Raw genomic sequence first — 25,585 nt, 5'->3', positions numbered from 1 at the left:
TTGGACTTCAGCTATCAGAATTTTTGATTATTGGCCAAACCAGCCAGGGCTTCTGGTAGTTAAAGTCCAAAACACCTGGAGGACCAAAGTATGGGAATCGCCGAGTCTTGGGTGATGGGCACATGCCTTCCCAGAGCTAGGATGGGATTGCATACCCTCCAGATGTTCAGACATGCAAAGCCATGTAACATCAGGAGAGCAAAATATATTAATCAGAAAGAAATCTACTGCAGTTTGCTTTCACCTAAGCCTATTGGGAAGGGCATGATCCTGCTCCCTATTCTTCCCATTACTGAGTCAACTGAGTGCAAAGACCTTTTGCATTCAAAACTCAGTTTGCAGCATTTGAAATACACAGTGGATGAAAGGGGAAAGAGAGAGAAAATGGCTATTTTAAATTCAGCTGGAAAAAGTAGGATGATAGAGGATTAATTGGGATTGCCCCTGACAAACTGGGACAGTTGGCAGGTATGTTCTTAGGTTTATTTTTGCCTGGAATTACTGGGAGAGATGACAGGCCTGTCTGCCTTGGGGAAATCCTCAAAGTCCTGATGGTTACCAGCCCTGATGGCTAGCATCATGGATGGAAAGGGGATGTGGGGAGAAGAAGGGACCGTCTGGACGGCTTTCCCCCTCAGTAGTGGTTTCTGGCCTGGTCAGAGGTCAGTGTGAGGCTGGAGCTGGCTGCACACACCGGCTGGTCAGTTATGGTCAGTGCCAGAGAGCAGGAAATTGGAGTGGACATGAACCTAAACAGAGGGAACTGCTCCCCATCCTGGCACACAAACATTATTTATTTATTTATTTATTTATTTAGGTATTTATATCCCGCCCTTCAGCCCGAATGGCTCTCAGGGCGGCTTACAATAATATTTTTAATCAGACAGTTCCCTGCCCTCAGGCTTACAATCTAAAAGACACGACACAAAAGGAGAAGGGAATGAAGGAGGGAAAGGGGATGAGATCCAGTGGTTCTTCTCTCCCTCTGAGGCCTGGACCAAGGCAGATGGATTGGAGGGAGGGTTCTTCCTTCTTCCAGGCTAGTCCTGATGAAGCTGGACCTGCCTGGTGAACTCCATCTCAGGCCAGTGGATGGCTGTTATGGAGGGCGGAGTCCCTTGCCTCTCAGGCCGGTGGATGGCTGTTACATGCCCCATTACCACCTGTTCCTTTTGCCCCCATATCTCCCAAAGGCAATTTAAACACGGGGTAACAATGCTTTGCAAAAGTACGTTTCTCCCCAGGGGAGTCCCAAATTCTCTCAAAATGCCATCTTCCAAAATACTCAGAACAAAACCCATGTATTTTTTTTTTAAACCAGTTTTACTCAGCAACTGCCAGGTAGCAATTTAGCGTATGGGATCACTTACCTGATTAGAGAGTTTATTTTATAAGAACTGCTTCAGAATGGGGTCTCTGTTTGGGGAAGGGAGAGAGAAAGAGTGGGTGTCACGGCAGGTAGGCAGGACAAAGGAAAGCGTACCTGCGCCAGTAGCCAAAAATAGGTTCTTTTTCACTAATTAGCCCATTAATGAGACTGGCAAAGGGAAGATATATATATATATATAATAAGCAAGCCATGGGGTTGCTTTCCTATTCCTCTTGGAAAGAGTGTGGTTGTGCCAGAGCGTATATGTATATGATTTTTGAAATTAGGCTCCTGAAAGTAGATATATTTTTACAGGCTAGGTAGCTTTTTGTCTTAATGACGACAAGTTCTCTTTTCCCTTCCCCACCAATTTCTCCTCTGCTAGTTCTTTAATTTATAATTAACATCACCTGCTTAAGAAGAGAGCGAGTGAGAAAGTGAAAAGAACAGGGAACCTGGTTCTGACTGAGGAGAGGGAATAATCGAGCCATTTCCAGCCACCATTAAAATATACATTTTTTAAAAATTGAAATATTTGCTTTTTAAAAGAAAAAGGTTGTATATGTGAGGAGAACAGGATTAGATCCATGCTGATTTAATGTCTTACAGTTGGGGTTTAGTTTCATATTTGTTGGTCTATGATCATTAAATAAACAACTATTGATTTGATCTCACTTTCTGCCAGGAGGTATAATAGATGTTCAAAGGCAGAAAGCAAACAAGGTTAACCACCTTTTTGGATCTGGCCCTGCTTTTGTGCCTTCCAAAGGTTGCCAACTGACTGGGGGGGGGGGTACAGCTAGCCCAAATATTTTCAGGTTCATTTCCATATTTTTTAACCAGCCACTCCATTTACAGAAGGCTCAAGGCAGTGAAGACATTTATACAGTAGAAGGGAAAGATTCAAGCTAAAGTACAATAAACATTTAAAATAATGCTTGCCACACAAAAGGCACCGTGCCACCTGGGGATTCTGGGAAGTGTAGTTTAAGAAAGAACATTTCCCAAGCTTCACAATTGCTAGCTCAAACAAGTGAGCCAAGGGGCATATTCCCAAGACAGAGGAGGCACAGAGGGGGAAAACATAACCGAGGCCTTGAAGACATTCCTCCCTAAGCAGCAATATTTTGTCTCCAAGTCGATCTTCTCGCCCCCCCCCCCATTTTGCTGGCCGATATATCTATATCTAAATCTATTTTTTTCACGCCTTCTGTTCGGCCTCATTTGCATATGTATTGCGCCTACCGCCACGGGTGCTGGGGTCAATTGAAACTCGAGAAAAAGAGGAGAAATTTTATGCAAAACTGTTGATTGCATTTGTATGTAATGAAATCATCCAATATTCATCCCCGACTCTGGGCTCTAATCTGAAAGGAGAACTGGAGGACCTAAGAGTCACTGGGAAGCTGTAATGAGCTTCTCCAGTGATTAAAAAAAGAAAAACCCACTTGAAGCTCCTGGCAATCCAGCCCCAAAGCGTCTCTAATCAACACTGAATATCGGAGGAGGCAGGCCATTATGCGCCAGCGTCCCTCTCCCCACTCCGCAACAGCGCACTGTCAAAGATGTACAATCCCCGTCCGGTGGACCTGCACAATTCATGTTTGATACCAATCCAGAAAGCGCACAATCAAGGAGCCGCCGTGGCTCTCCTTTACACAAAAGCAATTGAGCTGTTGTCTTCCACAAGGCGTTCCCCCCCCCCCCCACTTTCCAAACTGTTCTCTCCACTGCCAAGAGCTCACAAGGGGAGCAATCACCTCTCTTTGGAAGCATACAATGTTCAGTTGTGAGTCTGGTGCCAAGCGCTTCCTGTCTTCCCCATCTCACACCTAGACAGACACACACAGCCACTGTTCTGCTTCTCTCTGTAGATTGGGTTCCCCCCCCCCCAAAAAAAATAGAGATCAGGTGTAGGTATCCCTCGAACCCACAACTGACCCAGGTGTGTAGGTGTATAGAGTCTACCTGTCAGGCAGCGAGTTGCGTCATGATACCGAATCGCAGAGCTGGCATTCAGAGCAAAGCCTCGGTTCTTCAATGGAGAATCTGCAATCTGTAACGAAGACACCAGGCCTTAAGGCATGCCCTGGTCCTTGGCCGCTTGGGGCACTTCAAGGAACCTTAGAGCTGGAAGGGACCACAAAGGCCATCAAAATTCAACCTCCTTCTGCCATGCAGGAATACAGAGCTAAGGCACCTCTGAAAGTTGCCCATCCAACCTCTGTTTAAAGACCGCCAAAGATATAGAGTCCGCCACCCCCTGAGGCAGTCTGTTCCTCTCTTAAGCCATTTTTGTAATAAAAACAAGTTCTTTCTAATGTTTAGGAGGAATAACTTTTCTTCTCATTTGAAACTACTGCTTTGGGCTTTGGTTTGTGAAGCAGCAGAAGACAAACAGGCTCCATCTTGTACATGACATCCCTTCAGATATTTAAAGATAGCTCTGTCATGTCACCTGTCAGTCTTCTCTTTTCCAAGCTAAACATCCCCAGCTTCCTAAGACCAGCTGTATCTGTAGGGGGACTTCGGTCCGGCCAAAGTGTGTTTGTGAAGAGCAATAACAAAGGCAAGTAGGGCACAATGTGTCAACCCACAGCAGCTGCCTTTGCAAGAGGGAGAGGGTGATGAGAGATTGTCCCAGGTCAGTGAGTCAAACCACTTGCCCACTGCTTCCCTTTTTGCTTGCTTTTTGCTAAAGAAGCCTTGGTCTTATTCCTCCTACATGATCCTACCTGCCCCCAAGAGAGCGCTGGTGAACCTTTGGCCCACCAGATGTCATTAGATTTCATATCACAGAAGCCACAGAGAACACAGCCAATGGTAAGGAAATGTGGGAGTTACAATCCCAAATCCATCTGGAACGCCCAAAGGTCAAGAGGATAAGAGACATGAGGTCAGGAATAAAGACTTCATGGCTCCCAGCATATTTTATTCCAAGTAAGCAATGCCTGGCAGGTGTGTGGAGATGCTGATCTCCCCAATCCTTCCCCAAAACTTTGTGAGCAAGGCGAGAGAGCGAATGCAGAGCTGGTGCTGCTGTCTAGAGGATTCCTGCTTTCGAGTCCCCAAGACCAGAGTCTCTTCCAGGCACCACCTGCTCTCTCTTCTGCTCTCCCAGAACGGCTGCTCTACACCGTAAAAATTGGCACTTTTACCAGGCACCCGTTAGAGTAACATCACTGTCCGAGCATCAGTCCTTAAGGCCATCAGAGACAGCCAAGGTGCCAAGCTGGGCACTTGTCAAAAGTCAGCCACCAGCCATTTCCCTGTTTCACATTAAAGCCAGTGCATGGAGATGCATGGACTCCCACACCTCATGGCCATAGCATAGAAGCCCTCGTGAAGACAGCTTAGGATGTACAGAGTCACTGTGACACATGGGCATGAGGTTGTGACAGTCTAGCAGGGCGACATCCAGCTCAGGAGAAAAAAAGGAGAACTTGCCAGCACAAGAGCCTGGCATGGGTTCAGCCCAGCAGTTCCTTGGTCTTGGCTGCCAACAGCTTGTCCATTTCGGCTGTGACGTCATCTGCCATTTGCTGGATCTGTGGAAAATTCAAGGGAAGAAAAGAAACACAACTACATGAGCTCTTTACATTACAGTGTTCTGTCTGCCCTCATTAACCAAAATTAATTAATTTTGATTGATTTATGGCCCTAACCTCCATGAATGTATCTAATCCCCCCTGGAAGCCTTCCAAGCAGCCAGCAGTGTGCTTTGTGGTAGTCAGTTCCACAGTTCAACTCCATATCAGGTAAAGCAACTGTGCTACTAGAAAGGAGCCTCTCTCACTCTTCAGCTCAGCCCTGGTAAAAATTAGGCCCGCAAAGCAATCTCACAGTACCTGCTTTTCTATCAACCTGATGGTGTCTTCAGAGGCGGTGCTCTTGGCCTTCTTGGTCTGGCTGACAGCCCCGGCCCGCACCTTCCGCAGGGAGTCCTTAGCCTTGTTGGTCAGCTGCTTGGCCACTGTAGCCAGACTCTCCCTGTGTTCACGGGTGACTCTAGCCAAACAAGAAGCAATGGTTGGGAATGGGGAGACTCAGTTGGGAGAGTGGCTCTGAGCTGGAACTTAAATTCCAGGCTTCTCCAATAACTCATTTAGGACTGAAAACTGACACATCAGTGCTCTCTGTGTGTGTGCCTTCAAGCCACCTGTCAGCCTGAATTTTTCACTGGGTTTTCTTAGGGAAGGAATACTTGGGGGTGGTTTTACCAGTTCCTTCCTCCAAAATGCAGCCTACAGCACTTGGTATTCATTGGCAGCCTTCCATCAAAGTACTAACCAGGCCTGACCCTGCTTAGCTTCCATAATAAATGTGATTTAGTGCTTTGGGGGTATTTAGGCTCTCTAAGATGAGCTTTATTGGTGGTAATGGGATGCGGCAGGTAGTGTCTAGCAGAGAAAAGCATCATAGCACTGTAGCTGATGCGTCACAGCATTCCTTCATCACAAGTGGCAGAATCAGGCCTCTCAACAAAGAATTCTAGGCAGACCATCCTGGGTTCTGTATTCAAGATCCTCCTATCTGGAGAGCAGGCTCCAGGGGTATAGCTACAGGAGTGGGGAACAAAATGAGGACACTGCACCCCCCAAATAAGAATCATATATCCCAATGGAATTTTCCTTCATGAGAGGATTCATATTTTAGTGAGACAATGCTCTCATCCCCCTCACTACACCTCTAGACAGACTGGATCTCTGATAGGGATCTTTTTCACTTTGTAACACCTCTGCCAACAGATAAAATTCAAAGATATAGCTGTGTTAGTCTGAAGTATGTAGAAAGATCTTGTAGCACCTTTGAGACTCACTGAAAGAAAGAAGTTGACAGCACCAGCTTTTGTTGACTAAAGTCTACTTTCTCAGTCTTCTTTCCCTTATGCATCGGAGGAAGTAGGCTCAAATCTACAAAAGCAAAGGTGCTACAAGATCTCTCCACATGCTCTCCCAAGGGAACAAAGAGTTTACTAATGCCTCTGGATACAGGCAGCAAGAACAGGCAGCAATATCTGCAGTCTCTTGGCAGCTAGAAATGGTTGCAGAGGTAACCAAACCTTGTGCCAGCTCTGTTTGCTACAGAAGAAAGACGATGACGACTGTGAGGCAGAAGTATTACAATCCCATCCTCTCTTACCCATTCTTGGGTTATACCTCCTCCTTCCCTCCCGCCTTCCTCCCCTGTAATTTAAAGTGGAGGATGACCTGGGAGCACATTAACAATCAGGCGGTGGGCCTGCCGCACAGCCACCCAAAATCCTCAGCAATTAGGAGGATAATAGCAGCCTCCTTCAGGACTGCGGGGAGGGATGAGAGGGAGGGAAAAAAGGAGGAGGAAAGGAGAGGAGAGGAGAAGAGAGTAAAGCACCGAAAGAGGAAAGGAGACAGCTTAGATTTTGTGGGGCTGGGCAGGAAATATAGCAATACACCTTTTTTTGGTCCCTAGAAACATGTTGAACCTTCTTGTGATGGATCCCTAATGTGATTCCAAAAAACCTTGGGATAGCTGTTTCTTAACAACGGTGCCCAGCATTCTTTTTGGACCCATCCAATCAAGAGGAAACTGAGGTATTCCTGCATTGCAAGCCTTTCCTATTTGGTTTAGCTATTTGGAGCAAGGGGGAGAGGTCTGGAATGCCATTAAGTTGGCGGCTTATGTATCCTGAACGTCTTTTTGCAGACTGCTTTTTGTTGCTTTTGAAAAACACAACACCGCTGCCCTGGGGGAGCAACTCACAGACTTTGAGCAGGCAATTCCGATACCAAACGGCCCCCTCCCCAGCTCTCCATGTCCAAACACACCAGGGATAATCACAGGAACTGCGTGCCGTTGGAAAACCGCAGCAGTCATAATCAGAGCATAAGCCTTGGTGTCCTGATACCCTCTCCTTTATTTTTTGGCTGCCAAAGAAAAGTTAAACCAGCCACACCTGGTGGACAAAGCAGCTGAGGGCTGAGCCCCCCACTGCCAAAAAATGTCCCCTGCAAACTAGAGGAGAGACGCCGGTTCCAGAATCTCAGAGGCAGAAGTAATTTGGAAGTGGTTCCTATCAAGAGTAGCATTATACCACTTTGAGGATTCCCTTCATCATTTAATATTTTTTACTCCTTCCTAAGCCACAGCGTCTCTTTTGATTAAAAATATTTCCAGGGCAGTTTTGCAGTCCAGAGATTCTAAAAGCACAAACATGTGCGGTCAACAGATTATTAAAAATGAGCTAACTAAATGTACAATACTCAGTAGGTAAAATGGTAACCTTCAGAAGACTGTTTTCCTCATCAGGAAATTGTAAAAGGCTTTGGGAAAAGACAAGAATTCCTCCCAGCAGCCAGTGTTGAAAGGACTTTGAGATGTCAGGAGAGCTTTCCCTAGGAAAAGAATGCCTCTTTGAGAGGTCCCACAGCAAAAAAGGCCCTGTCTGCAGTTACACACTATCACATTTCTACTAGGAATGGGGAGGGGACAAAGGAGTGCTGCCAGAGATTATCTCAGGATGGGACTGCAGAACTGATGGTTGGTTAACTTTTTAACTTTTGTATGCTGTGAATACTTAACCATGGGCCCGAACAGACAGGCCAAAATAAAGCTGCTTCTGGTCACTTTGGAGATATGCTGTTTAAATGATAAGCCCATCTTAAGAGGCCAGAAGCTGCACCAAAGCTGCACTCTAATCCTTAGGACTGGAGTGTGGCTTTGGTGCAGTTTCCGGCCTCTTAGGACGCATGCATCATTTAAACAGCATACCTCCAAAGTGACCCGAAGCAGCTTTATTTTGGCCAATTTCTTCAGGCCCTATGTTTGTTTTAACTGGTGTAAGCTGAAACCGGGAGAAAAGCAGGATATAAATAAATATTTTATATTTTTATTTAGTGCATTTATCTGTCACCTTTCTCCCGGTGTGGAACCAAAGCCTCCTGTGGGAGGGAGTCCTGCCTGTGTTGGTGGGGGGACCAAGAGAAACCCTTCCCCTGAGGATCATACGACCCTGACAGGTTTGTATAGGGAACAATAGTAGTAGTAGTAGTAGTAGTAATAACAACAATATACAAAAGATGGGAAACCCATGTAAACCCAGTGGTGTCCTTGGGAAGAGGTCTGGTCTTCTGAGGAATCCCAGAGGGCTATATTTGGCCCCAGGACCTGGGGCTCCCCATCCCAGGTTCAGGACAATATTCATCATTTTATCTCCCACCCCTATTCCCACCCACCCTTCTTCAAAGTCGCCATGGCAGAGAGACCATAGCTGGGTTTGCTTACTTAGGAACGGGCACACGAATGATGGGGCCGTCTGCTTCCGGGTTGAGGTTCATTCCGCTCTCTCGGATCGCCTTGATAGCTGCAGCTGTGGCCTGCAAAAAAAGGGAGAGATCAAACAGGCAGAGGGAATTAGCAAATAATTATTACCAGACGCCATCTCCATCAATGGGGAGCAATCCATCTTGACAGAACATGGAAACATTTAGTTTGGTTACCAGTGAGATCAGGAAGTTACATCGGCGCAGGGTGCTTTGATCAAACTGAATTGCAGGCTGCATTCCCCCCCCCACCAATTCTTTTTCACTCCCCCCATATCAAGGTATCGGTGAAACAGCTAGGAGGATGGAGTGTCTGTATGTGAGTGTGTGGAGGGGGAAACAAGGGCTGGGGAGAGGAGGAAGAAAGCAAAAACGAAAATGGAAACCATTCTGAGGGTTGAGGCAATACAGATTTTTTTTAAGGCAGGGAAATCTCCAGGGGGTGGGACGAGACTCTGGACTTTGCAAAGCGCAAGACGCAAGCAGATGAAAGATTTCGGGGTCCCATTCTGCGTGCCAAAGATCTCATGCGGCAGGCACTCAGAGGGGAGAGTTAAATCGCTTTAACTCATTCCACATTGCTACAGGCAAGTGTGAAACTGAAGGGGGATTAGCGGGAGGTCTGCGCTTCATAGCTGGGGATTTTCAGGCGGTATCTGAAAAACCGACAACAGCTCCGATATCTGAAAAACCCACAACGGTTGGCGAGGAAACGGGGGCACAGGCCAAGAGGCAACAGAGGCTGTGGCTTCTTTAGTGGGCAAAAATGTTCAGCACTGTGATGCTTTAAAAAAGAAAACTTTAAATGTTTTAGCCAAGCAGACTCACTCCCAGTCTAAGCAAAGCTGGATTCTGTACTCTGTGTTCTGTAAAACAACAACATTATTTTACCTAATTCATTGTGGTTTTGATATTTCTGATCTCTTTACACAGAAATCCACCAAAGGCCGGAGGATCGAACTTACCTCTGGGAAGCTGCTCATGTTGACAACAATGAGCTGTGGAGACTTCAGGGAGACCTGTCCCAGTTGGTTCAAAGGGAACTTCCCATCCTTGGTTGCGATTACGATGTGATCAAGAGTCCCTTGAACAAGAAGTATAATTGTGTCAATCCCTTTGGGATTATTATTTTTTTAACAACATACAAAACAGACATATTGTGCCGTCAAAAGTCATGGAGCGCAGTGCTAAAAGTTGAAGCCAAATCTCTAAAAAGTCCCTTGTTTGGACAACAGATCTAAGAACCCTCCGGTGGGTGTTGCAAGGGGATTCTGGGAATTATAGTCCAGACCCTTGCTGACTGTGGCATTCTGAGACTTGTAGTTAGAGGAGGGACTTTTTCCAGCTCTGGTCCAAGACAACTTGGAGAGCAGGAACAAATAAGATCAACAGGGGAATACCAGATGACAAAAGTCCCACCACCCCTAAGACCTGTTTAGGAGCTGACAATTCCTCCCAATAAGCCAGTTTCTATTTTGGAGATAGTCCTTTCTCTACCTTAACCCTCTTATACCTTTTGGACATATTTGGGCCGTTAATCTTTAGCAAATCCTTGAATATTTCACTAATTTTGGTTTAGTAAACCTGGGTCTTTTTTATGCAGTGATAAATCTGTTAAACTAGTGTTAAAAGTATAGGGAAATCTTCTGTTCGCTCCGCTCTCTTCTACTGAGTCTTGATGGCAATTTCCAAGGGGGTTAATTTAATGGCAATTGTCCCTTTCCTGCTGGGGCCATGCTAGTAGCCGACAATTCCCCTGGCCATCTGCAAATGGTTGGCTTCAATGCTGCTGACATCTTCCACTCGCAATGGAAACCTACAGGAAGCTATTAGCAAAAATGGATCCTTCCTGGTCAAGCACAGGGCAAGCAGAGTATGGTTGCTGTTGTTTTAAGCAAGAGAATTTCAGTGCTGTTGTCCATCTGGTGCCTGGTACGTGACTGGGGAGATGTTAAAGCGGCTCATGCCTTGCCAGCACCATCACCTCCTGAGCCTTCAAAGTTGCGGCCTAGATCCTCCCTCCACTGCCTCTTCAGAACAAGCTGAAGAGCAACCTTGTTGCATCAGGATGAACAATTGACCCAGGGAAAAGGTGGCTGTTCAGACTCTGTTGGACTGCATCTCCCATGAATCCTAGGTAGCAATAGCCAACTGTGAGGAATCATGGGGGCTCTTGCCTGTTTATACATGTAATGCTCAATGATGGCTTAGGTCCAAAATGCAGAAACAATCCAGTTTGAGACTGCTTTAACTGTCCTGGCTCAGTGCTAGGGAATTCTGGGAATTGAAATGTATTGTGGCAGCAGAGCTCTCTGACAGAGGAGGCTAAATGCCTCACAAAATTACAGCTCCCAGAATTCCCTAGCATAGAGCCAGAGCCATTAAAGCGGTCTCAAAGTGGATTATTTCTGCAGTGGGTTTTGGACCTTAGTGTCACCTGCAAACTGCCCCTGTGCCAATGAAAAGTGTTCCTCCTGCTGCAAGACAGGCATAGAAGTGGCAATCACTGCAGGGCAGACCCATGCAAGGACAAATGACTCACCGGGTGAGGTCCTGATGTTCAACGTCTTGCTGAAATCTTCCTGCAGGGCTTTCAGGACAAAGCGCATGTCCTCATTGACCTCTTCCAAGCTGATGATGTCCTCCACTAAAGAGGCATTGATGTGGACTCGGGTCTGGCCCTTCCCTTTGACTAGGGGAAAAAATCCATACATTAATTTCCACTCTGATAGCTAATGGAATAAAAAAAAAAAAAGGGGGGGGGAGTTTTACTTTTAAAATGCAATGTGTCACTATTAGTCTGTCCTTTCTTTTTATAAAGAGAAATATTCATCATTTTATGATGAATACTAGCATGTTTTGGCTGCTGTCCAACACTTCCTCAGCGCAGAATAAATAGCCATATGTGAAGCTGGGTTGCACCAGCCCTACGCAAGCCCCATAAAGAATATCAACACTATACAACACAGATCTAATGACAACAACAATAACATACAGAGGAGGGGCCCCCCCACACACACACACCCCATTCATGCGCTAGCAGTTTCCCCACCCTCAGCTTATTCTTAGAATTAGAGAATTACAGTAGAGTTGAAGGAGACCCCAAGGGCCATGGAGCCCAATCCATTCTGCCATGCAGGAACTCTCCATCAAAGCATCCCCATTGACAGATGGCCATCCAGCCTCTGTTTAAAGACCTCCAAGGAAGGAGAGTCCACCAAAATCTCAGAGGAAGGACTGTGTTCCCCTTACTCTCAGGAAGTTGAATTGCTTTTCCTGTAGTTTGCATCCATTGCTCCGGGTCCTAGTCTCTGGAGCAGCAGAAAACAAGCTTGCTCCCTCCTCAATATGACATCCCTTCAAATATTTAAACACGGCTATCATATCACCTCTTAACTTTCTCTTCTCCAGGCTAAACATACCCAGCTCCCTAAGTCTTTCTTGATAGGGCATGCTTTCCAGAGCCTTCATCATTTTGGTGGCCCTCCTTGGGACACAGTTCCAGCTTCTCAACATCCCATTTGAAATGTCGTTTCTTCCTCCAGACTTAAAATCCCCAAACGCATCACAGAGGAGTTCCACTGGGCTCCCTGCCTCTTTTCAGCACCTTCCTTCCCCCTTTGAGAATAAGCTTAGTCAGCCATGACACTTTTGGAATACATTCATTGGGGACAGTGTTCTGATCTGCAGACTCCTCTCCTCACCTTTGGTTTTCTTGGTTGCAAGATGCCTGGCCTGCAGCAACGGAGAGGCCCAGCCTCCTGGACAGCCGTGCGGCAGAGGGCCCTGAATCTTCCAGAGGGCCAGGGAGGATGGCCTTGCGGCTCCCAAGGAAGGGCCACGGAGCAGGAGAGGCAGCCGCCTCAGGCACCTCAGGGGCCCAGCCATGGCAAGCGAAGGCTGAGGGGGGAAATGAGATGCTCTGACTATTACTGCTTTCGTTACTAGAATAACTCCTGTGTCTGCGCTGCTCACCGACTACAAGAGGAGGGCAAGAGGCTTATGTTAATAGTAATAAACAATGAAATCCAATGAGATCAAGGCGGCTTACAACAATATTAAACACGTTAAAATACTATGATCATGATGTCTTAGCTGCCTCTCCCAATGGAAAAGGCAGGGAGCAACAACACATTACTATTAGTCAAAACCACACAGCAGCAACTGAATGTGAGGGACCCACGTTAAAGCAGCCATTCCCCATTCAAACATTCATCATTTAAAATCCATAATGTCCCAAAGCCGCTATTAAACCGGTTTAGCACTTGCCCTCGTGTAGACAGTCACACTCCTGACTGAAGGACCTTCTCCCACTCACTCCGCCCCAAGTCAAAGTAAGCTCCGCCCACCCCCTTTCTTCCAATGAGCTATACTGACAGGACCATTAGGCCACGCCCACCCGCCGCAAAGCCCCGCCTCCACGGAGAGAAAATGACAGCTGTGGTTGGCCACGCCCACTCAGGACAAACTGACGGGGGACATTGGCCCCGCCCACTCATTGCAAACTGAGTCTGCCTTCTAGACCCCGCCCACCCGCATAGGCCCCGCCCACCGTCTGGTCCAAGCCTCCCCTCAGTAAAAGTAGGCCCGAAGCCCGCCTAGCCAGAGGCGCTTCCTCGCCCCGAGGCGCTTCCTCCTTCCCTCACTCGCCTGCTCGCCCTTTTTGGGACCGCCTTTCCCGCCCGCCAAAACGCCTCAGAAGGAGAGCCAGGAGCGGAGCGTCGCGAGCGGGTGACGTCACTGCCCCTCTCCCTCCCAGCGCATGCGCGTGACGTCGCGCTCCGGTGACGTCATCGGCGCCAGCGGAGGAAGGAGAAGAAAAAGAGGGGATGCCGGTGAGTTGGTCTTGAGGCGCTCTGCACGCGCTCAGAGGCTATAGCCCCATCTGTTTTAATAACATGGTGTTCATTTTCATCCAAGGGGTGGCTGTGGTGGGCTTTCTCCTGTCAAGTACAACGGCCCTGCGAGGTGGGCCTCCCCGCCAGAGGAGAGCGCCTCTGGCCTCGCCTTCAGGACATTTTTATGCCTTTTTAATCCCCTCGATAGAGTTAAAACACAATGGCTGCATAAAACGCACTTCTGGAGAGACCGAGGCGATGCTGATATTGCAATACGCAGCACGTGATTGAATGTAAAACGCACGCTTCCCTCTCTGGCTCAGCGCTAGGAATCCTGGGAAATGCGCTTCCAAGAGACAGGAGCCGCCTCTGTCAGGGAGAGATCTGGTGCCACGAAGGACTACAGTTCCCAGGATTCCCTTTCACTGGGCCAGGGCAGTCAAGCAGTCCCAAACTGGCTTACTCCTGCAGTGTGTTTTGGGCCTTGCTTTCACCTAACCGTGTGCTGCTTTCTTCCTTCCGGTTCCAGGTGCGGATGGCGGCTGCGGTGCCTCCCACGCAAAGCCTGCGCCTGGAGAACGCTGCCCTCTTGTCTGAAGGCGCCCTGCAAGATGGACACCGCCTTTGGATCGGGAACCTGGACCCAAAGATTACAGAGTGAGTGAAGGGCAGTTCGGCCTCGGAGCTGAGCCTTGGAAGGAAAGGGCACCTGGACAAATGACAGACACAGGTCACAGGATCAGAAAGCTGGAAGAGACCCCAAGAAGGGCCACCAACCCCCTTCTTCTGCCATGCAGGAACTCTCAACCAAAGCATCTCCATTGACAGATGGCCATCCAGCCTCTGCTCAAAGACAGCCTCCAAAGGAGGAGACTCCAAGGCAGCATCTTTCACTATCAAACTGCTCTTACTGCCAGGAAGTTCCTCCTAATGCTGAGCTGGAATCTCTTTTCTCTACTTTGAGTCCATTGCTCCATTGTCTCCTATTCTCTGGAGCAGCAGAGTACCAATAGTACCAGTATTAGTACCAATAGTGTATCACTGTTGAATGTGTCGCTCTTTATTAGAATCATAGAGTTGGAAGGGACCGTCCAGTCCAACCCCATTCTGTCATGCAGGAAATCCAAATCAAAGCATCCCTGACATAGTTCTTAGTAGAGGCCCTGAGAGAGAAGATGTTGGGAAGGTTTCCTCTTTTTCTGGCCCCTTACCAAGACTGTGCCATGCAGCAAACACTTCTTTTATTTTCTATTCTGAGGATTTCTATGCTGCTGTTTTCCCAAAACGAAACAGGAACGTTGTCCCTGGTCCACCTTTGCTTTCCCAACTCTGGCTTCTTCATCTGTGGGGTCTCCTCCGTCCCCTTTGGGTTTCTGTTCTCAGTCATTTGGGGGTTTGCTTTCTCTCCACTGGCTTTTGTCTGTCGGTGCACCCACCATTGATCTTTGTGTTTGCAGTAAAGCCGGGCGGCTTCACAAGCCCCTCGGCCTGGGCTCATTTTGAGCTTTCTTAATAACTGCCGATATAATAACCACAGCTGTAGGGGCCCCAGTCCCATTCCTGGTGGCAGCAAACGTTAAGTGTGTGCGTTTGACATTCCCTTGGCCTTCATGCGATGAGTGCGTTTAAATTGCGTGCTAACACATTTGCGCAAGTTGAAGTGGGGCAATTAAACACCAAGGGAGGAGAGCTTGATTGCTCCCAGGGATATTAGATGCGCCGGACCCGGGTTCTGGTGACTGTCTTTCCTTCCCCCCCTCTGTCCCGGCTTTACAAAACAATCTCCGCTTTATGCATCCCCAAGTGGCTGCTCCGCTTTATCACCCGGATATTGTGAGCCTCTCAGCTGTGGAAGCAATTTTTGCCCGGCTTCTTGTGTTTCGGCAAGTGCTTCGAGTTTTTTGTTCCAAGTGCCGCTCCTTTCAGCCGGGCAGCGTCCTAATCGCGCCTCTAAGTGGAGTCCGTCATTAATGTAATGCCCTCTTCAGGCGACTCATTCAGTGCCGCGCGGGCTTGGCCTCTCCTTGGTTTTGCATTAATTACCATTTTTTGCCCAGTGTTTATACTGTGTGGCTTTTCGGCAGCAAGTAATTGCGAGCGCTGCTCAGCTGACAGGCTGCCCGGGCCTTTGGACAAGTGTCAGTTGGGGGAAGTTGGGAGATATCGATATAGATATATATTTAAAAAGCTCAAGGATGGCCCAAGGAAGGAAGGAAGGATTGTTTGGACTTGTGTTCAGTTGTCAACCAGGAATTGCAGGTTACTCCGAACGTGGACAATCCACCTCACTTTGCATGAGGTCTGAGAAGAATCTGATCTCCTCAGTCACCCAGCTTCTTAAACTGTATAGATAAAAGCCCAATCCTGGCATCTCTTAAAGCTGCCTCTATCCACAGCTACCATCCCAAAGTTTTCCTTTAGCGTTAATCTCTGCCTTCACATTGAAAGCTAGCATCCTAGATATCATGCTTCCAAACTCAACTTCTCCCTTATCTTCTAGTTTTCCCAATGGGAAAGAGGTGAGAGTGTGGGGCCATTCAAGCAAGCCATTTCTTCCCACAATTGTAACTGTACATTTCCAGAAGGGCTCTCCTCCTTGCTTTTATCTTTGTCCAGCCAGTATTTCCCCATCTGTGAAACAAAGATAGAAAATGAAGCTCTACTGTGAAGGTGATTTTCTCTCACAGAGGGGTATCTCTTAATCTGATTAAAAAAACAGCTGTGTGTTGCTCTCAGGTGCCTTTGGTGGCTCCTTTGGGGCACCAGGCCCCAGCTCTCTTTGCCACTCACTTTCTGATAGATTTTGCTTGCAAATGATGTCCGATAACAACAGCTCACCAGCTCCCAGCCGGGCTGACTTCTCAGCCTTAATAGCTTTAGCATGTGGCCCGGACCGTTCCCGTATCCTTGGGACGGCATTGTTCAGAGGAAGCCTTGGCCGAGTGTTTGAATAGCACTCAGGGTGCCAGGAGGAAAGGTGGCGGAAAAGGAAATGGGACTTGGACAGGTTGTCCCACGTCTTGCCTTCGATGACAGGAAGCTGGAATGCGGCCTGGCCACAGCTTCTGTGACCCCCCGCCACACACTCCTTCCCCAGAAAGTCGGATCCCAGGTACCCCATTGAGAACGGCCCTGACATCTTACATAGTGTAGCTCTTGCTTTGCTCCACAACAATTTCTGGGCCTCTTCTATAATTCCTTGCAAATAGCAATATCAAAGAGTGAAAGTCAGAAGCAGAGAAGAGAGAGACTGACCTTGAGAGTGAACTCAGAGTCAGTGGTTCAAGCAGCTTCTAAAAATCTGTGTCCTAATGAAAACTGATTGTGGTCCGATTACTGTTCATATACATTTATGTACTTTGAAGAGAGACAGCGACGGAATAGTGGGTGCTGTAGGCTATATTTTAGAGGAAACTCATGGCAAATCACTTTTGAATATTCCTTGCCTAAGAAAACCCTAATCTTAGATGATGCTGGACTGCAGTGTCCAGAAGCCCTGTAGGTGAGTTGCTATCTGATGACATCTGATTCCCGCTCATGTTTTAGAGTTCCCTCCCTTTTTGCCCTCTTGGCTGAAGACACAACACTGCAGCCAAGGCTTGCAAACATCTTGGACCAGGCACTGGAGCAGGGGGGGCATTTTGCTCACACTGGCCACATGCAAACACTGCAGTCGCAGAAACTTTGAGTTCGTGTTCTCATCACGTTGCAAGCGCAAAATCCAGCAGATTGCTTAAGCTCAATGTCTCCGAATCTCTGTTGCTCCCCTGCTGTGCTCTGTGGCGATGCCACAAGGGAAAGAGGCAGGTTGAATTTTGATGAAATCAAGGCTGATGCATGGCACTGCGGAGGCATGGCCCCGGAAGTAAGGGCGGGAAAGGCTGCCAGCGATTATCTAGCTGGATTCAACTTCACGAGGAGACAAGACATTTTTGTTCAAAAGACGGGATGAGTGACAGCCCTCCAGGGCTAAGGAAAACAACCAGCGTTTGCCAAAAGCAAGACAGTGCCCAGCATTACCGTAATTGTTTAAAATGCTTGCAACAATAGATAATAAATCTTGCTGGTGGTTCTCAGAAACCAATAAGCTAGAGCTCTCTGGCATATCTCAGAGATCCAGTACCTTCCGTGGGCCGTTGGAAGGGCACATCCAAAGGCCTGCTGCTGCATCCTCTTGGGGGAGAGCTTTCCTCCTTGGGTTCATTAAAAGTCTCTTCCAGCTTCCTCTTCCTTCCCGTTGCTGGAAGGCTCCCGCAGAGCCTGGCCTGGGACTCAGGACTGGAGTTCCTGGAATTTTCTGGTTTGTGTTGAACTTTGGAGGGGCTTTCCTCTTACATATTCTTTAGAAATGATTCGGTGGCAGCAAATATGTGAACACCGTGCCTTAAATATCTCATTTAGTATTGTAAAAGAATATATTCCACAATCCATTCTTTTTAAGATTTTCTCAAGAAAAAGTATTTCTGAAAAAGCAGGTTTTTCCCCCTTAATTTTTCCATTACTTCACATTTCTATACATGAAACTTGTTGACTTTGCCTGCTCTTTCTGTGCGTGTTTGTTTGTCAGAGGCCTTTTTCATTCATTCATCTCCTCCATCTTCTAGGTACCACCTCCTCAAGCTCCTTCAGAAGTTTGGGAAGGTGAAGCAGTTTGACTTCCTCTTCCACAAGTCCGGGGCCTTGGAGGGACAGCCCAGGGGCTATTGCTTTGTGAACTTTGAGACCAAGCAGGTACAGTAACATTGGGTGTTATTTTTTGAAAGCTAGGGAATCTGCCTTGGTGCCCATCACTGGCCTTCTTGGGGTCTTTGGGCTTCCCAAACAGCCACCTGCCCCCTCCACATCATCGTTTGGTGGCTTCATGTGAAAAGGGATGGGGCCAAAAATCTTTTTCACTTCAAGTGCTTTCTGCTGGTAGTTAAGCCTGAAAAGAGTATTTCAATCATTTAGATTACGGAGAGGGAAGGCTGCTGCTGCTGCTATTGTGTGTTTCAAGTTGACTCACAACTTTTGGGGAGCCCTTTCCTAAGGTTTTCTTGGTGAAATATATTATTCAGAGGGGATTTGCTGTTGCCTTCCTCTGAGGCCAAAGGAGTGTGATTTGGCCAAGGTCGTCCAATGGGTTTCTGTGGCTGAGGAGGGACATAGAATCATAGAATTGTAGAGTTGGAAGAGACCACAAGGACCATCCAGTCCAACCCCATTCTGCCATGCAGTAAATCCAAAACAGATGGCCATCCAGCTTCTGCTTAAAGACCTCCAAGGAAGGAGACTCCACTACACTCTGAGGAAGGAGTGTGTTCCACTGTTGAACAGCCCTTACTCTCAGGAAGTTCCTCCTAACTTCCTCCCACTACAACCATACTGGCTTTCGAAAGCTGAGAGATGCCACCAAATTAAAGAAAGAGATTAGGAAGACCCCTGAAGTACACCAAGGGAACTGTACTCAGGCCGAGGCCTTACCTCTCTACCCCTGAGTGGTCCTCAGATCTCAAGATTGTTGGGGGTCCCTCAAAAGGGGTTTCATTTTCTCACCATCCTTCTTCTCACACAGGAAGCCGAGCGAGCCATCCAGAGCCTCAATGGGAAGCTGGCCCTCTCCAAGAAGCTGGTGGTGCGGTGGGCACATGCCCAGGTAAAGGTGAGCGGAGCCTGCAGAGCGACTCCATGTTCCATTGGGGCAAAACAAGTGGAAGAAGCCTGTCCTGTTTTCTCTTCTGAAGAGGCTGCTTTGCTTGGCTCGTTGCGAGAGGAACAGGGTCTTTTTGTCACTTCAATAATTTATGGTCTCTTTCTCTTTCAATCTCTTTTGGGCCCCCAGAGATATGATCAGAATAAGAATGAAAAGATCCTTCCCATCAGCCTCGAGCCGTCGTCCAGCACAGAGTCCAGCACCCAGTCCAACTTGAGGTAAGGCAGCCTGTGCTTTGAATGGGGCCGGAACACGACACACTGCATGTCCAATTGGCATGCATAGAAGTTTGGCATAAAGCAGGGGTGGGCAACTGTGGAAAGCTAGGGGACGGCTCCAAATGACCCCATTTGGGGATGGTTTGGGGTGGTATGCTGGGAAAAAAGCCCAATTGGGAACTAGTGGTCATGGAAAGCGATACCCAGCACCCTGTAGTCAGCCTTGAAACAAACAGAATTAACAGAGATCATGCATTCTCACTAATCTATAACCAACAATCGGCAGTATTATGCTAGCATGCTGTTCTGGACCAACTGCAGCGTATCTTTTAACTCCTTAACTAAAACTTCCCTCTCTCAGTCTGTACTAACAATGGTTTTGAAAATTTGCTCCGTTTCCAAGGTTCCTTGTCATGAGATATGGAAAGGCTACCATCAGGCTATGCCAGTCCTGTGGCCGCCCACTGTTTGCCATGTGCCACTTTGGGTCTGGGTGTGGATCATTTTGCCATTTTGGTAGGGCAGGCTGGTGTGAGTGATGCATCCTTCTCTTGTCTCCTCTCCAGTGTGAGTACAAAGATCAAGGCCATCGAAGCAAAGCTGAAAATGATGGCAGAGAACCCAGACGCCGAGTTCCCGCCCACAGCGCCATACACCTACTTCAAGCCCCCCGACAAAAAACGGACTGCTCCATACTCCCGCGCAGCATGGAAGTCGAAGAGATGATTCTTTGGCCCAAGGCAATATCGCCAGCTTCTGGCAAGTGTCAGATCAACCAGGAAGAGCAACGGACTGTTTTGGATTGAACTTTCATCCCCTTCCTCCTGACTGCTGCATCTTGACATTGTAAACAATATTATCTCTTCCCTCGTGTCTCTGTTTTCACATGGAAGCGACTCCTCCTTGGTGGAAGTAAAATGGCAACGTCGTCCCCAAACTGTAAAGAACTTTCCTCCAAACTCAACTTGGAAACATCTGTCCATGGCCAGTTCTGTCTCTGAAAGACCTCTGAAAGGGTGGTTATGGGTGTGTTATCACTGCTTAAATAGTTCTCCCTTCTCACCTGAAGATACGTTGTCTGCCTAGAAAAAGAGTATTGTGTGATCTTAGCAATCCAGTCTGCCAGAAAACTGGTGTCTCTGGTACTTTTAAGGAGCAAACCTGAGCCTTGAAATGGGAGGGATGACAGAGCTGGTTTTTCTGTATTGCTTCGTTGACCCACTTGAATGCACTTGGGCATAATGTATCAATACTTTTTTTAAAATGGTTGTACAGAAATAAACTTTATGCAGGCTTTCGAAGGGAATCTTCTTTGGCGTTTGAGAGACTGAAGTGAGGGGTTTTCTAAAAAGAGTTTGTCCTCAGCTTTTCAAACCAGACAGTCAACATTTAGTTAAGCTATTGTCTTAGTTGGCAGAATTATCCTTGGGGACAGATGGCAAGGAGCTGCTTCTATCCTCCACTGGGAATCTTCTTCAACCTTGCAACTGAGCTGCTTGGTTTCCCCTGGCCTTGCCAAAGCATTTGGGGGTTTCCTTTGCCACTGTCCCATCCCTCCGTGTTTCTAGAAGATGCAAAAAGTGGCTGCTATTCCACTTCCTTCCGGGGGCCATAAAGGGCAATGATCGAGGGCCACGCATTAAACACCACCGTGACAAACCAGTTGATTTATTGACCCAAACCAGTGGAGCCATCTTTCTCTATGAAAGTGTAGGGATTTGAAACTTACGTATATATATTAGTTAAAACATATTGTTATAACCAAAGAGGGTGGCATGCAATAAAACCAGTTTGGGACATTCAATAGTATAAACAAATATGGAGGAGAAGAGACACAGAGCCCCTGTGATGCAAAAGAGGAGCTAAACTCCAAGTGTCTCTTCTGAAGACATCTTCCCAAGAAAATGTAGGGGACTCCGCAAGGGAGAAGGCTCTGAGGGCAGGGAGACCCTGGGCCCAAGTCCCTGCTCAGCCAGAAGGCAATGGCAAGCCACCTCTGACCAAGAAAACCCCATGAAAAGTTCACCTTAGGGTTGAAGTAAGTAAGAACTTGAAGGCACCCAACACTAGTCCCTCCAGGAGAAGGGGAGAGGGGACTCTGCACATCCTCAGAGGAACTCTTGGCCTCCCCATGACAAAGAAGATGCAGAGCTGAGGGAGGGACAGAGTTGGTCCCATTCTGGAATTGCTAGCCCTGTATACGCTCTTTGCTCTACCTGCCTGGCTTTTTCTCTCCCTCTGTACCTTCTAGAGGAAGGAAGGGAAAAAGGAGGAAAGGAAAAACAAGAAGGAGGGAAGGAAGGAAGAAAAGAAGGGAGGCAGGTTGGTGGGGCAGTCCTGGTGACCAACAGGCGCTAGGAGGTTTGCTCTTATGGCTGCCTCCCTCTGAGGCCGAGAGAGCGTGGCTTGACCAAGGGCCGTCCTTCTTCTCTGCTGAGTGGCCCTAAGAGACTTGCTCCCTGCTGCGAGGCTGAGAGAGTGTGCCCTGGGGAGGGCCCTCCCCTCCTGCTGGCTTTCCCGGCTCTGAGGCGCCGGAGGGAAGGAGGGGAGGAAGCAAGCAAGGAAGGAAGGAGGGTCTTGGGGAGGGAGGGAGGCAGGGAGGGAGGGGGAGGCTTTAAAGGCCTCTCGGGGGCCCTCCTCCCGTTGAGTCCCAGCTGGGCGGCCGCCGGGAGGGCATCTCCGTCCGTCCCTCCGTCCCTGGGTCGGTCCATGTTCTGGAAGAATAATGAGAGCCCTTCCTCCTCCGGCCCTCCGCCCGAGGGACAGCAGCTCCACCCGCGGACCCAGGTGAGAGCAGGCCCCCAAGCCCCCTCCCCAAAAGCCCCTTCCCTGGGCCCATCCTATAGACATCCCTAGGCAGGCAAGGGCTCCAGTTGGGCCCCACCCTCTGTCCCCCTTTTCAGGGCGAGATTAAGGGGACCCCAAGTCTCAGCCCCCCAAAAGGAGAGGAATCTCCCAACAATTTGAGGGGGGTCTCTATCCTGTCCCCCAGGAAAGCATCCTTTGCAGAAAGAAAGAAAGGAGTTTTCGAAGCCTTCTCTTGGCCTCTTTTTAAAGCGGGGGAGGGGAGGGGAGGGGATTTTGGGGGGCTCCAGTTTGGAGAGCCCTCTTCCCTCTCTGCCCCTCCCTCCGGCTCCTTCGAACAGCCAAAAGCTCTAGGGCACTTTGGAGGAGCCTAAACGCGCCTTGATTTCCCTTTTCTTGGGGGGCATTTGGGAGATTTGGGGAGGGAGGGGGCGTGGGGTGATTGACAGTTCCCCCCAAAAGCCAAGCCAAAGGTTGGAGGGAGGGAGGAAGGGCTGGATGCAGGTGCCTCGGGGCTGCGACGCCGGAGGAGGCAAGATCATCGAGGCTGGAGGGGAAAGCTTTCCTCTCTCTTCCCAAAGGGACCCCCCTTCCTTCCTCTTCCTCCTCTGTCCCCCCAAGACACCCCCAGAGCCCCCTCCCCTCTGCCTCCCTTCCTCCTCCTCCTCCTCCTCCTTTCCCCTTCTCTCTCTCTCTCTCTCTGCCTGGGCTCCCTGCTGGGTCTTGTCTGGGGAAGGCATTCTCTGGGGAGGAGAGGGAGACCCCCAGACCCCCCCCCCACAGACCCTTTTGCCCGCTTTCCTCCCGCCAGCGCCCGAAGGAGGACCGCCGATGGTAAGCCCGGCCGGACGGGGCGGACGGAGGGCAGGGCTGGCTCTGTCTGTCCGCCTGCTGCCTACCTGCCTTGGGGGTCCTCACCTGTCCCTTCTTCTTCCTCAGGCCCAGTCCGAGGGGGAAGCGCTGGCCCCGGCTCCCCTTCCTCCCCCTCCTCCTCCGCCGGGGCCCCTGGAGAAAGAGGAGCCCCGCTCGGGGGCCAGCAGCCCGGCCTCCTCCTCCGCCTCCTCCTCGGGGCCCTCGGTCTGCTCGCCGCCTTCCTCGGCCTCGGCCTCCTCCCGGCCGCCCTCCGGCCCCAAGAACCTCTGCTCCAGCTGCGGCCAAGAGATCCTCGACCGGTACCTGCTTAAGGTCAGCCCCAGCCGGGGAGGCGGCGGCGGCGGGGGGGGGGGTTTTCCCCTGGGCATCCCCTCTAAGCCCCCCTGGGGGCCCCCCTCAGCCTGGCCCCACCTGGGTCTCCCCCCCCCCTCGGGGCTTCCGCAGGTGAACAACCTGAGCTGGCACGGGCGCTGCCTGGCCTGCTCCGTCTGCCGGACCTCCCTCCGGCAGCAGAACAGCTGCTACGTCAAGAACAAGGAGATCTTCTGCAAGAGGATACTTCAGGTAAGGCCCCCCCCCCACAAAAGCCCCCTTGGCCCAGACGGATCTCGCAGCCAGCTGGGCTAGAGCTCTGCCCCTCGGTCCTAGTCTCCCCAAAAGGAGAAGGAGGAGGCAGAGAGAGGGGGTCAGAAGACCCCCCCCCAAAGAAAGACAAGCTGTCCTTCTGCTGGGGGTTTAGGCGCAGCCTTTGACGCGCAGGCTTTCCCCCTTCTCCCTGGCTCCCTCTCCATCCTTGGCCCTGGTTCTCCCTCCCGAGTTTGGGGCCTGGGGCCCTGGGACCATCGGGCCCATGTTCCAATATTTGGGGAGGGAGAGGGGTGGCCCGCTTCGGGGGCTGCCAGCTCCAAGGCTTGGGGAAAGGAAGAGAGAGGAAGGCGGGCAAGGGATAGCGGAGAAGGTGGCAAGGACTGCCCTGCCCTTTGCATTTGGGGATCTGGGGAATAGAGTTTGGGGGGATGGGGGAGGGTCCCAAACCCAAGATTCCTTGGGGGGAGGTTATCCCGGAATGGAAGGGAAGGGTCTCTCGGCCTTATCCTTCCCTTTGGTTAATCCGAATAGGAGAAGGACCCATGAGTTTAATGGTTTGGGGATTAGGACTAGGTTTGAATCCCCGCTCGGCCATGGAAACCTCCCTTGGCTGAGTCACACTCTCTCAGCCTCAAGGCAAAGGCAAACAACCTCCTTTGAATAAACCCTGGCCAGGAAAGAGGCGCCATCCGCCAGAAAGGACTTCGAAGGTCCCCCCTCCGTTGGCTTTTCTGCCAGAAAACCTTGGAAATGGGGGGCTCAGTCTCGGTTGAAGCGGAAGAAAGGGACAGACCCCCCCAAAAAGGGTTGGGGTACAGAGCCTCCCCCAAAAGGAGGGTTTGGGGGCACAGAGGGGGCATTTTTTCCCTTGGAAAGCGACTTGCGCCCAAGTTGCGTCTCTTCTTCCTTTTACAGCTATTGGGACTCGCTTTGGAAAGGCTTCCCTTCCCTCGGGGAATGGAGGATATTATTATTATTATTATTATTATTATTATTATTAATATAGCTACTACTGGCACTATTATAACCTCCTCTAGATCGGTACATTACGGAGCGGGTGGAGTGCAAAACCAATATAGTATGTTTGCTGTTTTGTTATTATTATTTTAGTAATATCAGTATCATTAAATTCATATTATTAATTATTAACGTATTAATAAAATTATTACTAAACGATTATAATAATGACAATCACAGAATAATAGCAATAATAATAATAACAGCCACAGAAATAATAACATCAACACCGAAACAACAACGGGGCTGAAAGGATAAATGTATTCTTAGTGCTGCTCTTCTTGTCCTTGTCATGTCTTGCTCCAGACTATTATTATTATTATTATTATTATTATTATTATTATTATTGCACCCGAGGAATTAGGCTCAGGTCTAGGGAAGCTCTTTTCTAACTTCTTTCTTTCAGTTAAATTCATTTTTCCTTTGCTTATTATTATTATTATTATTATTATTATTACTATGCATAGTATCAGGCTCAGGTCTATTCAACCTCATGCAACAAATGTCTTCCTTTCAGTTACTCTCAAAGGTGCTCCTTGCATATTATTATTATTATTATTATCATTATCATTATTATTACTTCTATTCAAAGTGTGTCTGAGGAATTAGGTTCAAGCCGATGGAACCTCATGCTAAGAAACTCCTTTCTTGCATCTGAAAGCTGCTCCTTGCATATTCCTATTACTATTATTATCAAACTGCACCTGAGGAATGAGGCTCAAGTCTAGGAAAGCTCTTTCCGAACGTCTTTCTTTCAGTTAGTCTCGAGAGTGCTCCAGATCCCTTTGTAAAATCATCATCATCATCATCATCATCATCATCATCATCATCATCATCATCATCATCATCATCATCATCATCATCATCATCATCATGTAGGGCAT

General features: G+C 48.8%; 3 protein-coding genes across 10 annotated transcripts in view; 2 read left to right on the top strand and 1 right to left on the bottom strand.

Annotated features, from left to right (window-relative positions):
• Positions 1-1,096: 1,096 nt before the first annotated feature.
• MRRF (mitochondrial ribosome recycling factor) lies at positions 1,097-13,421 on the bottom strand. Of its 6 annotated transcripts, XR_006104940.1 has the most exons (9): positions 12,940-12,998; positions 12,375-12,570; positions 11,213-11,362; positions 9,636-9,754; positions 8,633-8,724; positions 5,218-5,377; positions 4,817-4,917; positions 3,338-3,425; positions 1,129-1,416 (listed from the first exon to the last, which is right to left on the bottom strand). XR_006104940.1 is itself a non-coding variant. In XM_042478232.1 (8 exons), the coding sequence occupies exons 2-7, from the start codon at positions 12,556-12,558 to the stop codon at positions 4,840-4,842; spliced, it is 783 nt and encodes a 260-aa protein (XP_042334166.1). In that variant the 5' UTR covers positions 12,559-12,570; positions 12,940-12,998; the 3' UTR covers positions 1,097-3,425; positions 4,817-4,839. The 6 variants fall into 6 exon arrangements, 5 of the variants coding, with proteins under 5 accessions (XP_042334166.1, XP_042334164.1, XP_042334165.1 ...); XM_042478232.1 differs by having other exon boundaries at positions 1,097-3,425; XM_042478230.1 differs by lacking the exons at positions 1,129-1,416; positions 3,338-3,425; positions 12,940-12,998 and adding an exon at positions 13,321-13,421 and having other exon boundaries at positions 4,244-4,917.
• On the top strand, positions 13,339-20,719 carry RBM18 (RNA binding motif protein 18). 3 transcript variants are annotated; one of them, XM_042478234.1, is made up of 6 exons: positions 13,339-13,505; positions 14,038-14,165; positions 18,113-18,239; positions 19,063-19,149; positions 19,321-19,418; positions 19,985-20,719. In XM_042478234.1, the coding sequence occupies exons 1-6, from the start codon at positions 13,500-13,502 to the stop codon at positions 20,142-20,144; spliced, it is 606 nt and encodes a 201-aa protein (XP_042334168.1). In that variant the 5' UTR covers positions 13,339-13,499; the 3' UTR covers positions 20,145-20,719. The 3 variants fall into 3 exon arrangements, with proteins under 3 accessions (XP_042334168.1, XP_042334171.1, XP_042334170.1); XM_042478237.1 differs by having other exon boundaries at positions 13,341-13,505; positions 19,063-19,143; positions 19,330-19,418; XM_042478236.1 differs by having other exon boundaries at positions 13,344-13,505; positions 19,330-19,418.
• Positions 20,720-22,080: 1,361 nt separating this feature from the next.
• Positions 22,081-25,585, top strand: part of LHX6 (LIM homeobox 6) — an 18,991-nt gene continuing 15,486 nt past the window's right edge. The window contains 4 exon segments of the mRNA XM_042479163.1: positions 22,081-22,205; positions 23,163-23,408; positions 23,541-23,647; positions 23,649-23,660. Of these exon segments, the coding sequence (XP_042335097.1) occupies positions 22,128-22,205; positions 23,163-23,408; positions 23,541-23,647; positions 23,649-23,660 (443 nt within the window). The 5' untranslated portion in view covers positions 22,081-22,127.

The sequence above is a fragment of the Sceloporus undulatus genome, chromosome 7 (genome assembly GCF_019175285.1).
Source record: "Sceloporus undulatus isolate JIND9_A2432 ecotype Alabama chromosome 7, SceUnd_v1.1, whole genome shotgun sequence".
NCBI classification, from domain to species: domain Eukaryota; kingdom Metazoa; phylum Chordata; class Lepidosauria; order Squamata; family Phrynosomatidae; genus Sceloporus; species Sceloporus undulatus.
Note: the sequence above shows the minus strand (reverse complement) of the source record. Positions and strands in the feature narration are given on the sequence as shown.